At 22.9% G+C, this 13,357-nt stretch overlaps 1 protein-coding gene across 1 annotated transcript; it reads right to left on the bottom strand.

The window, feature by feature from the left end:
- Positions 1-300: 300 nt before the first annotated feature.
- Positions 301-4,430, bottom strand: Bm74 (Uncharacterized protein; the record flags this gene model as incomplete). The annotated part of the gene is made up of 5 exons (XM_043073262.1): positions 301-477; positions 675-826; positions 1,346-1,648; positions 1,849-1,977; positions 4,298-4,430. The coding sequence occupies 5 exons, from the start codon at positions 4,428-4,430 to the stop codon at positions 301-303; spliced, it is 894 nt and encodes a 297-aa protein (XP_042929196.1).
- Between the last annotated feature and the right edge of the window lie 8,927 nt (positions 4,431-13,357).

The following is a 13,357-nucleotide window of genomic DNA, read 5'->3' as shown; positions in this document are numbered from 1 at the left end:
TATTCTAAATTTTTATTCAAATCTTAAATAGGCGTCTTTTTTTTTCAGATTATAAAAAAAAAAAAAAAAAAGATTTCAGTTTTTTTCTTTCTTCTTTCAAAAAAATGCAATTTTAGCAATAATATTGATTTCGTTCTAAAATACCATCATGGTAAATTTTCATTTATGAGAAACTTATTTATTGAAAATAAGAAATGAAGCTGAATACACCTCAAAATATACAATGAGGATTTTGTTCTGGGCTAGTAATTAACATTTAATAATTTTTTATTGATAGAAAAAAAAAGAAATGATAAGGAATCACTGATCAAGTTCACGTTTCACCTCCACTTTTCTGCGAATTTGTTCAGCAGACATTTGTAGTACCGAGGTAAGATCGCATACAAATCGATACACGTATCGTTTACCGGGTGTTTTATGAATAATATTTTTATCATAATAATACCTTAGACCACGTGAAAGTTTTTCATAATTCATCTACAATATAATAATTTTTAGGATATTATTAAATTTTTTATAATATTTAAAATTACAAATTTAAATTAATTAATTGATGCAATTTTTTGTTTTGTACAACACTTCGTTTTTCTTCGCACTCGTCCACTTTTCTTTTTTTTTTTTTCAAATTTTCTTTTCTTTTGAAAAAAAAAAAAAAAAACAATAATTTAAATAACCTTTGGTTTATTTTTACGAATACCCCATTTACGTGCAACCTCATCAGGATCATTTAATTTAAATTCCCATCCATCACCTGTCCAAGCTATGCAAGAATTTGTAGATTCAGTCATTAGAAGCTCCAACAAAAACTGCCAAAGTTGGATTGGACCTAAATCATATAAATTATCACCGAATAATAATGTATAATAATTATTATTAGTAGTAAGAATACATTTTACTTAAAATGCTTTAGAAAATAATAAACAAAATTTTGGTTTTTACTATCATTATCATTATTTTTTAACGCCAAATTTTTAGACGTATAAACGTGAAAACATTTATGTATTCCATTTTTCATCTATTTCAACGTTAATAAAAAGAAAACAAAAATCATTTCTATCATAGTAATAAAAAAGAAATAAATGGGTAAATAATATTATTTATAAAAGTGAAGAAAAAAAAAAAAAAACATATTTTTATAAAACAAAATTATATTAAAATAATCTATGCATTGATTAAAATAATATTAACATTATCCAAAATTACTACTAAAATTACATTAATCATATGAATTAAACTTTCAAAAATTAATTGAAAAAACATATTTATATCCGAAAAACTTTTAAAAGATAATTTTTTTTAAATAAATAAAAATTAAAAAAAAAAAAACAACGATTTAAAAAAGTACCAGTAAGACCCGGTAATGTTAATGATGACGGCTGGCTATATTCAACATCCGTTTCGGAATTTGGTGACGATGACATGGACTCACTTGGTACGGGATGCTGTACATAAGTTTGCATTGGATATTGTCCATACGGTGAACATCTTTCTGAATTCCATGGTTCATTATGTTGTTGTTGTTGTTGATGTTGATGATGAGTAAACTGTGAAATTAATGAACGATTGTTACATAAACAATTAATATTTGGTGGCATTTGTCGTGACATTGTACCACCACCATTCATTACAATCATTGAATCTTTGTCATCTAAAATAGAACAAAAAATAGTTAAGATAAGATAGAGTTATTCGTTTTTTTTTTCCTTTATTAATTAATCAATTTGAATTTGTTGATGAAATGAAGCAATTGATAAAGAATAATTCATTAAGTAATAACTTAATGATAAGTGAAACAATTTTATTTAAAAAAAAAAAACGAAATGAAAAAAATAAATTTTAATTGCATACTGATATTAAGGGTTGCCGTATGATCTGATAAGTTTAGTTGACATGTGTCATAAAATTCCGTATTAACAGTACTCACTGATGGCATATCATCGAAATCGTTAACCCTGTCTGTTATAGTTGAACCAAAATCTGTAATTCTTATTAAATAATTGTTCGAAGTTGTTAATTTTATTGTGTAAACAAACTTGAAATTTAATATTAATTGAAATTTATTTACATTAGAAAACTAATCTCAAAGTACTATATAAATAAAATTTAATAATTAAAATGTGTCTAAATGATATATTTAATATCGTTAGAAAATGTTGGAAGAATAAATATTTATCATATCAAAATTGTGATGATATTTATCATCATTTGAGAATATTTTAAATATGCAATAATCAAACCGTTTCTCATTTTTTTTTTTTTTTTTTATTTAACCGTTTGAATGATAATCCTAAATATCAGCTGGTTAATACATTTACATTTAAATCTTTTTGATTTTCAAAAAAAAAAAAATAAATAAATATCCAATTACATATTTTTAATACTAAAATCAATGATTGCAGTCGATTGCATTCGAATTCGTTCAAATTAGCATATATAGAAAAAAGTATCAAATAGTAGTATTGAAATTATTTTTTATTGTTAATTAATTATAATACATCTAATTCGCTCTGTTTTGTTAACAAATAATCTAACCTTATTATAACATTTACATTGATAAAATTTTGCAAACTTAATTAAAAATATAAATTTTCTTTTTCTGCATTAGTGCTATATGCATAAAAATTTTAATTTTATGCACTATTATGTTACTTTTAATAGAAATAAAAGATTTTTTCAAAAATTTTAAATATTTTAGTAAAAGAAAGTATGTAATGATAATAACAAAAAAAAAAACGATGAAAAATTTTACAAAAAAATTCATTTCACATTGTTAATTTTGTTTCTTTTCCTTCTAGAATTTCATTTGAACTTATCAAATTTTATTTGAAAGCAAAGTTTAATAAGTTTGAAACTTTTTTATTTTTATTTAAATTTTAACATAGCTATGATTTAAAAAAAGGATATTTTCAAATTTATACCAATTTTTTGCTATTATCAAGAAAAAAAAAAGACTTTCTCTCTTTAGAAATAAATATAAAGTAAACAGAAAGAAATAAAAAAAATAAATAAATAAAAAAAATAGCCGTACAATGTGATATTTGTGCAATGTTTGTTGGCTTTGTGAAGTCGAAATGGAATATTCTATAGTATTGAAAAATTGCATCACACACACACACACATGCACATACATACACATATACTTACATACACGTATAGAAAACGTATGCAAATAACTATTTGATCATGTGGCATCGAGGTTACCGGACAGGTAATTAGGGTTTTGACATTGATTGGGACGCGTGTCCCCTCATTTGAACAATCATTTTCAAGGTTTCACTCTTTTACCTCATTGTTCCATCCGCTCATGCTCATCCCCTTTTCGTGCTTCATTTTATCAAAATCCATTGAAAAATATAGAACAACAGGTCTTTTCTTGGAACCTAACAATCATTATGAGTAATAGCAATCAAAGTCATCCATTTCATATTCTGTCACCATATCTCATTCTTCTTCCACTCAAATATTAATTGAGGTCATCAGTTCAATCTTTGTCATCTTTTTCACTTACCTATATCTTATTAATAACAATAACAACAACAATAACAATAACAATAACAACAACAATAACAATAATAAAAGCAACAAGCATAATAGTAGATGAATCAATTGTCATACAGATCACTCAATTATAAATATTTTCTTATAATTAATATCAATAATTGGAGATATTTTCTTGTAATTAATCTATCAACAATTACAGATATTTTCTTGTAATTATTCTAAAATAATTACCTAAAATTAATTTTTCAATCTATCAATTTTTTAAGCTAAAATTAATTTTTTATTGTTTCGAAAATTTTTTCAAATTTAATTTAATCTATCAAAAAAAAAATATTTTTCTCTCTTTCAAAGTCTGCAACAGCAATAGAAGGAGAGCGAGAGAGAGAAAAAAGAGAGGAAGAGAGAAGGACGGAGAAATAAAAAGAATTTTATTAATTTAAAAAGTTAACATGAAATAGTTCTTTTGTTAATGCAACACATTCTATTCTTACATTTTATTGTCAAAATTTGATAAATTTTTTATGAAGTTTAGGTTATTACCACCACTTTTTCCTCTCTCTCTCTCTTTTTCTTTCTATTTCAATTTTCTAAAAATTTTAGCATTTGAGAAAAAAAAAGTGCTAACAATGTTAATAATTTTGTACCATTTCACTCATTACTTTCTTTCATTCTATCAACTGAATCAAATTAACATATTATTTTATTCATTTGCAAATAAAATTTCAAATTCCAGAATCATTGCTACTATTCAGTGAATTAATTTTAATTTAAAATTATTTATATTTAAATTACTTACCAAAGCGAAATGCTGCTGAGCGATTATCATTGGTAATGGGAACTGCTTTTGGATGATGAAAGAATGTATTAGGTGTATATAATGATGAGTGACCAGGTGATTGTGACCAACATGTAAAATCTCTCCTAAGCATTCCTTTAATTTTCCCTTTTAATAATGCGTTTTACCGAAAAGTTGAAATTCGTTTGATTTTTTTTATCACTTCAGAGTTGCCAAAAAATATAGGGAATACTGAAAAATTTGAATTTTATCAATTAAAAATTGAATAAATTAATTCACAATATGCATTAATCATTCTTTTAGAAGTAAAAAAAAAAAAAAGAAAAAAAATAACAGTTTCAGAGAAAACGAAGAGTTTACATTCACTTTGATTTTTCTTTTAAAAATAGATATTGTAATTTTTATTAAAATAAAAAATCAACGGTGAGTGAAAAAAAAGCGAAAATTTTTAAAGATTGTTATCGAATATTTCTTGCATTTCTGTTTTTTTTGTTTTTATTTTTGGATAAAACCAAATGGAACATTTCAATTAAAATAAGCTTTAATAGAATTTTAAAAATGTTTAGAGCATATCCTACTATTTAAAAAACAAAAACAGCTCCAAAAAAAAAATATTGAAAATAAACCTATTTAAAATCATAAATCTATACTTAAAGCATAATTGATCGTTATATTTCATTATCAAAATTTCAAATGCATGTAACTATTCCACATAATAATTGTCACATAAATTATTTCATAAAAATTTCACATAATAGTACAACTATCAAATTATATAGTTGATAACGATAACAATAATCATAATAATATTAATAATAATAATGCTTATATTGAATTCATTTGCTATCCACTGATTCATGAAACATACCATGCAGCAACTTTTCTAAAAAAAAGAATGAAGGTGAAAAAATTAGCATATAAATCATCAAATAACATTTTTCAAAAAAAAAAAAAAAAATGAATTTTCATAATAATAGTCAAATATTGCCTTCTTTTCAAGAAAGAAAAAAAAATTGAATAATTGGTTTTTTTTTTTTTTTTTTTTTAAACTAACTTTATGCAAAGTAATGAAAATACGGAAATATGGTAAACAAAACGTAATGAAATGGTATGAGTGAGAAAAGTAAACGAATCAATTTGTTCAATTAGCAATCATCCATATCAAAAATTTTTTTAGCTATTTTCAACAATCAATTAAAATGAAACTAGAGAAAAAAAAATGAAAATAAAAAAAGAATCATTTATTCTAAGTTTTTTTTCAATTTGATAAAAATGTTTATGAAATCATTTTCTACAGTGATTAATATTTTTTGAATATTTATTTTAAACCAATAAAGACTTTTTTTAAACTTACATATCAGTTAATAGCTATTATTACAGTTTCACTTAAAATTGATTGGATAAAGCAATCTCTTCTTTCTTTCTTTCGCTCTCTCGTTCTTTCTTCTTTTCTCTCTCCCTTTCTTTCTCTTAGTGTAATAGCAATCATGCATAATTTGTCATACTTTTTGTCTACCGTACGATTTATTATATAATATTATTATCACCAAATGTTAACTGTTTTTTTTTAATTAGATATGAAATCAGTTGATAATTTTATTATCAGCAAATACTAATTAATTATTTCTAACTTTTAAAATTCAAAGCAAATATGAATAGCAAATTGTAGCACAACTAATAAATTAAAAATAATCAAAATGAAAATTTCGATGAAATTAATTGTGTTATATGTTAAACTTAATGTGGGAAATTGCATCAATCAATAAGAAATTGTGTGAGACTTTGAAAAAAAAAAAAAGAAAATAAAGTTTAATACATTGAATATGCTTTTAAATATATATTAGTAACTTTATAAATTTAAGAAATATTTCGTATTCAAAAAAGAAAAAAAACTATAAAATAACTATATAACTATAGAATTATGTGACATAAAAAACTATTGATTGATTAATGTTAAATTTAACTTTTCATACACGTAACTTTAACGTCAAGTGTAGAATTTAGGAATTTAAAAAACTAAAAAGTTTAAGAACCAATTCACGTAATTCTCATGAACTTTAAAAAAAAAAAATTCTTCATCCATAACGACTGTTCATGATGCAAAATTCAATAAAAAAAGTTTCAATATCAGTAAAGAGGAAAGAGGATGGAAGATCGGATGAATAGAGGAAGTGGGAGATGCATTGTGAACAAGGTCACCACTAAAGGTGTCCTTTGGAAAATCACACTTGAAATTACGATAGCTCTATGACTTCGATACTTAGTAAAAAAAAAAAAAAAAACTATAATTCTTTTTTTTTTTTTTTGTGTTTTAGACACTATGGAACAAATTATTTGATAATTTCTAAATTATTTGATAGTTTTTTTCTTTTCTGTTTTTTTTTTTCTTCTTTAACTAATGGAATTTAACAGATTGCATTTCGATAAGGACGCTATTTTGTAATGATAACAGCTTATCAATATTTTTCTTTGCGTTCGAAAAACTGAATTGTTGAAATTACACAAAATTACATCAATCAATGAAACCGTAACTTGTAACAAAATTTAGCAAAAATTTTGTCCATAATAATATATGTATTAGCTAAAAAGAGCAGAAAAGAAAAAAAAAAAGATCCTGTTGGTTTCTTTAAAATGTAAAAAGAAAAAAAAAATGAAAAAAAGGGTTAAAAATGAAACTTTAAAATTCATTTGAATCCAAAAAAAAAAAAAAAAAAAAAAAACGAAAAAGAAAATCAAAGCATAATTATTTGCAATTCCTTTGCATTTTGAATATTATATAACAAAATGATTGCAAGAAATTTCTAAAATTGTAGCAATAAATTAAAATTCATAAAAGGAAATAATGTCAACAAATGTTTACTGAACAGGTAATAAATGTTGAAGCATACAATAGTTGCTTATTTATTAAGTAAAATGTATACAACTATGATTAGGTAAATGTCAAAAACTGGATCAGTAATAAGACATGTCAATACTATGTCAATACGAAAGGAGAAAAAAAATTAGGATTGTTCAATATCACCAACTGATTAATGTTATAATTTTATGTTTATTTTTTTATTATAAAATTACTCAATAAAAATTAATTAATGCAGCAATCGCATTTATTAGACCTACCAAAATTATAAAACAAAAAGTAGAAATGAAAAAGATTCATTATATTAGTTAAAAAGATACAAAGAAAAAAAAAGAAAAAATTACGAAAAGTAAAGATGAAAAAAAAAAAACAGAATTTGTTGTATTTTTAATTATAAGTTAATGGGACATGAAATCAATTATTTATTTATACATGCACATTTCAGATATTTTTAAGATTTATGAAACATTAAATGATAGTGAAAAACATTAGATTTCATGAAACAGTATTATCAAGATAATGATAACATTAGTTTGGTATGATCCAAAGAAAAAATACCATTATCATCTTTTAAGTAATATTATCAGTTATTTAATCTGTAATATTGTGTAAAATATAATCTAATTACCATTTATTACTTTTATTATTGACTGATAATACAGTATTACATTTATATATAATTTTTTTTCCAAAAAAACAAAAAGGAAAAAAAAGGTATTTCCTTATAGAAGTTTATTACAAGAGTGGAACAAACAAATGAATAATTATAAAATATAGATTTTTATAATTTTATAATCCTAATTCCATAATTAAAATCTTATTTGTCATATATAACGAATAAATATAGTCTACCTAACATACACATTATCAATTTGTGAAATTTCAGATATTCTTGCAATTAACGATTTCAAATTCTATGATTAATCCATTCCTTGATCAAACATATTGCTTTGCATTAAATAGCGCAGCAGTGTAAATTTTAACTTTGAAAATATCGAAGTAAACATATGCTAGCTAGTTGACCTCAAAATTGCTTATATCGTTTTTTTTTTTTTTTTTTCTTTCTTTTGAAGATTGTTAAAATAAAACTAAGACATTTTCAACCACTTCCCCATTTGTTGCATTTATCATAAATTATGTTCGGGCACAATTTGATTAACGATTCAACGAATATTCTACCGTAATACAAAATGTTATTTGTTGGAAATTTTTTCTTTCCCAATTTTTTTTTTTCTATCATGAATATTCTAAAAATGCCAAATATTTCTTTCATAAATTGTACTTCAAAAATAAAACTTCAGAAATGTAATAATTTTTACACATATAGAAACAATATAATGTTGCAAAATGATTGTAATGATAATAATGATAATGACGATGATAATAATAGTAATAACAATAATAATCGTGATAATAATAATAATGCTAATAGAACTATGATAAATATAACAATGCCAGTAGTTATAATAATGACGGTAACAATGCTGATAAAAGTAATAATAGTAGTAATAACGGTGATAAGGATGGTGATAACAATGATAATAATAATGATAACAATAGTGATAATAACGTAATAATGTAATTATAATAGTAAAAAATAAAAAATAATAAATATTTAATAATAATAAATAATAATTAAGAATGATAATTTTTATTGCCAATATAGTAACAATAATGATTTCATAAAACGATGATATATTATTTTAATGAAAGTGTTAATTAATTATATTAAATAGTGGACATTAGTATTTGATATGATTTAATATAAATTTAGGATACATGTGACAAATTTTCAATCAATAAAAAAATAATAACTTTCAGATAAGCTTTTTCATAATAAATTTAATCAGCAAAAAAAAATTTTTTTTTTACTAAAAAATTAATGCAATAACATTTATGACTACTTAATGTTCATACAAAAAGAAAAGAATTTATAAATGCTTCAAGACGTTCGAATACTTTCAAATCATCATTACTGACAAAAGTTAGAGTATTGTTTGTACATAGCAGTCGAATTTAATAACAGCCGAAATTCAAATTAAGGCAGTAATGCCTTAATTTGAAGAAAGTGTGAATTTGATTTTGGGTATTTAAAACTATTATCAGCTTTTATCAGAAACTATTATCAAAAGCAATGCATATAACTGCAAGGTATCATTTTCTCTTAAAAGCACATACAATGAAAAGGTGAAAAGGATAAACATAAAGTATTGGAAAATTTTCAAAATAATCAATGTTTAATCAATAGAAAATTTCCATCGTCTTTTCAATTATTCAAATATTTAATACTTTAGCTTAAAGTTAAACAAATTCCATTATTATTTTAGCTCAATTAAAAGTTAATTTTTTTTTTTTTTTTGATTGAGAAGTATCTCTATTTGTCGCTTTGTCATTCTCGTTTTATTTAATTTTTTTTTTTTTTTTTTTTTTGTGATCTTAATTAGTTGTTAAAGAAATTATAAAAGATGAATTGAAATTAAATGAAAAATAAGAATGTTAATATAGCATAGATTTGTTGCAAATTGATGATTGTTATTTAGGACAACGAATGAGATATGAAATGAATGAGACGGCGAAGATAAGGGATAATTGTAAAGGTAGATTTTGGAGGTACAATTACCTTGCAATGATAAACAATATGAACAATAGAGAGATACAAGGACATTTCAGGTGAAGAGGAGGAGTTGAGAAGATAGAAAAAAGAAAGGGAAAATTGAAGAGGAGAAGGATGAGGAGAAAGGTGACAAGATTGAACATCCGATACATACAGTGATTGTTCAGTGCAAATTGAAAAGCTATAGTAAAATCTTTTGGATAAACGATACAAACATATTCCAATTAGTATTTGCAACATCCGATTAAAGGTCACATCAATGATTACAACTAAACTTATCGTTGTCATATTTATAAAAGTTTCATATTATTATCATATTATAGCAAAATATCTTTTCTTAAAAAATTATTTCAAGTAGCGTTACTTATAAGCAAATAAATAAATTATTATACAGTTAATTAAAATAATATATACGATTAGGATTTAAAACATTAAATGATTGAATAAATGAATTATTAAAATAAGATAAATAGAACAAATAAGGTGAAATTAATTTATCATTGTACTAGCAATAATTTGCTAGTATAAAAATTATGATAATAAATTTAAGAAGCTAAGAAGGTTGGAAAATATTTAAACAATTATCAGTTCATATCAATTAAATTTTAAATTTTTATAGTTTGCTAACTAAAATTCAACATGGATTATATTGTCATCAGTAGTGATATAACTTCACACTAAAACACAGACATCAATCTGTTTTGCTAAACAAGAATTTCACAAGATTTGTTACCCAATTCTAATTTATAACTTCATATATTGATTAGAACAGTTTATCAACAGTAATCATAAATTGTTTTAAAATAAATTTTCTTCGATTACTCAAATTTATTATTTTGTAAATAATTCAAATTAAATTAGTCTGGTTCTAATATTTTAATTTTTGTCTATAAAATTCATTTAATGGAAGAATAATAAATAAATGATGAATCGAGAGTAGGTAAATGTTGTTAACTAATAATTGCTTGATTACAATTTGTATTTTCCTTATCAGTGACTCATGCTTTAAAAGGACTGATTCACCAAATAATATACGTTACAAATAATAAACCAACCAATCATATCATCTTTCTTTGATAAATTTCATATCAATCATAGTTACGAAATTATTTAAAAAAGAAAACATTTATCAGTAATGATTGTACTGATATATTCACACATTGATCTATCTATCAGTGATATCAATCATAAAAGATATATTCAATGATTATAGCGAATTACAAATGATAATATTGTCTAAAATATAAGATTAGCTTATGATAAATGCTGAAAAGCTGAAAAATAGCATAATGTTATGAAGAAGAGAAATGGATGAGATGCGGGGAGCAAGAAAAGCGAAAAAGAAAAGGAGGGGAAAAGGAAGAATGAAGAAATATGAGATGATGAGAACAATGAATGAGAGGGAGAGAGAGAGAGATGATGGTGATGATGATAACAATGATGATAAAAAGGATGATAATAATGATGATGATGTGCTACATACAATACGATACATGTTGCGATATTGGATTAGTTTTGAAATATTGCTGTATCATAATGTTGTAATATGATAACAATGATGGCGATAATAATAATAATAATGATAATAACAACAGCAATAATAATAATGATAATCATAATAATAATAATAATAACAGCGATAATAATGATAATAATAATAACAGCGATAATAATGATAATAATAATAATAATAACAAAAAAATAATAATAATCATAATAATAACAGCAAAAATAATAACAATAATAATAATAACAATAACGATCATGAAGGTGAAGATGATGGAATTTGAAGAAAAAAATGAAAATATTTAGACTAATTATTGAATATTTGTATAATAATTGTAACAAAATTATATCACATCAATTGTAATCCAAAGCGTAATTGATTGTTTTATAATATTTCTGATGGAATTATTTCATTTTATTCATTTTTTTTTTTTTTTTTTTGTTAATATTTTTACTAAAATTTAAGTTAAGTATATTAAATCAACTATGACTTTTAAATGAAATAATTTAAAAAGTAGTACTAAAAGGTTCAATTTAAAAAAAGAAAATTGCAAAAGAGAAAATTATTTACCTAGACCATTCAAGTATTAGTTTTTGTTGGAATAGATAATTACAAAACCAAATTATTTACGAATATATATGATTATTAATGGTAATTATTATGAAGAATGAGTTATTAATTATATATATTGGTTATTGTAAAATTACTTATTATCACAGATCACTTACGAGTTCTAAACGTAATGATAGATTTAGAATTGTATCAAATGTATGAAAAAAATTAGATGAATAATTGAATATATTATCTAATATCATGATATCATGATAATAATTAATCAAAATTTTACATCCTTTTAATGATATATGACTTGATGTCTTTTCTAAAATTCAACCTTTAGCAACAAATTACAACTTCATGCTAATAAATAATTCAATTGAAGAAGAAAAAAAGCATTCTAAGACATACATGCTTAAAACTAAGAATTTGACGAATGTAGAACATCCTGGCATCATATATCCTGCCGTTAATTATTTACTCATCTCTAATCTGATGTTATTTTTAAATGTCTCAATCAAATTATTTCAATAATCATTTTTTTTTTTTTTTGGTAATGAGAATGGCAAATAAATATAATTTTAGGACTAACTTGTTATTGGCTGCAAGAGTTTCAATAAACATTTATGATAATTAGTTATAGAAACAATTAATATGACTATTTGCTATTATCATTGTTACTAGCATTAATTATTATTTTAGTATTATCATTATTATTGTTGTTATCATTACTTTTATTATTAATTATTAATAATAATATTATTATTGTTATTATTAAGATGATAAATTCAATAAATATTTATTGGATAGATCCTATATTAAAATATGCAACAAATTTCATCGATCGTTCATTTATGTATCTCAAAAGGAAGTGGCAAAAATATGTGAAAATCACAAATTAAATTTAAAAGTGAAACAAAAATTGCACAACCGTTGTTAAATGATAGAATAAAATGATCAATTGAACGATGTTGAATTCGATGAAATCATTAAACAGCAAGCGATATCTAAAAATCCTTGCACTTTACTGAACATTCTAAAATACTACCGTAATGCATTTAGTTGTGAGAGAGAGAGAGAAAAACATGGAGAGAGAGAGAGAAGGAAAGAGAGAGAGAAAAACATGGAGAGAGAGAGAGAAGGAAAGAGAGAGAGGAAGGAAGAAAAAAAAAAAACGAAGAATTTCTTACTTCATAAAATATTGTCATTATCATGTAACTAACAATTTTTTAAACTTTTTTTATCATTTTTTTTTTTTTTTTTTTTAAGATATTAATCTTGTCTACTTGATTCACAGTTTCACTATTTACAAGTATTATAATTTTTATAGGTTTTTTTTTTTTCTTGAAATTTTAATAGTAGTAGAAAATCAAATTCAAAATATTTCAATTAAATTTGAAAGAAAAAGAATTGTTTCATATGTAAAGACATTTAATTTCATTCCATGTTTAATTTCATTCCATGTTGTGAAAAACAAAAAAAACAGATCTGTTAAAATCATTAAATAAAATTTTCAGTACAACTTGT

Source organism: Brugia malayi (assembly GCF_000002995.4).
Source record: "Brugia malayi strain FR3 genome assembly, contig: Bm_v4_ChrX_scaffold_001, whole genome shotgun sequence".
Classification (NCBI taxonomy): Eukaryota; Metazoa; Nematoda; class Chromadorea; order Rhabditida; family Onchocercidae; genus Brugia; species Brugia malayi.
Note: the sequence above shows the minus strand (reverse complement) of the source record. Positions and strands in the feature narration are given on the sequence as shown.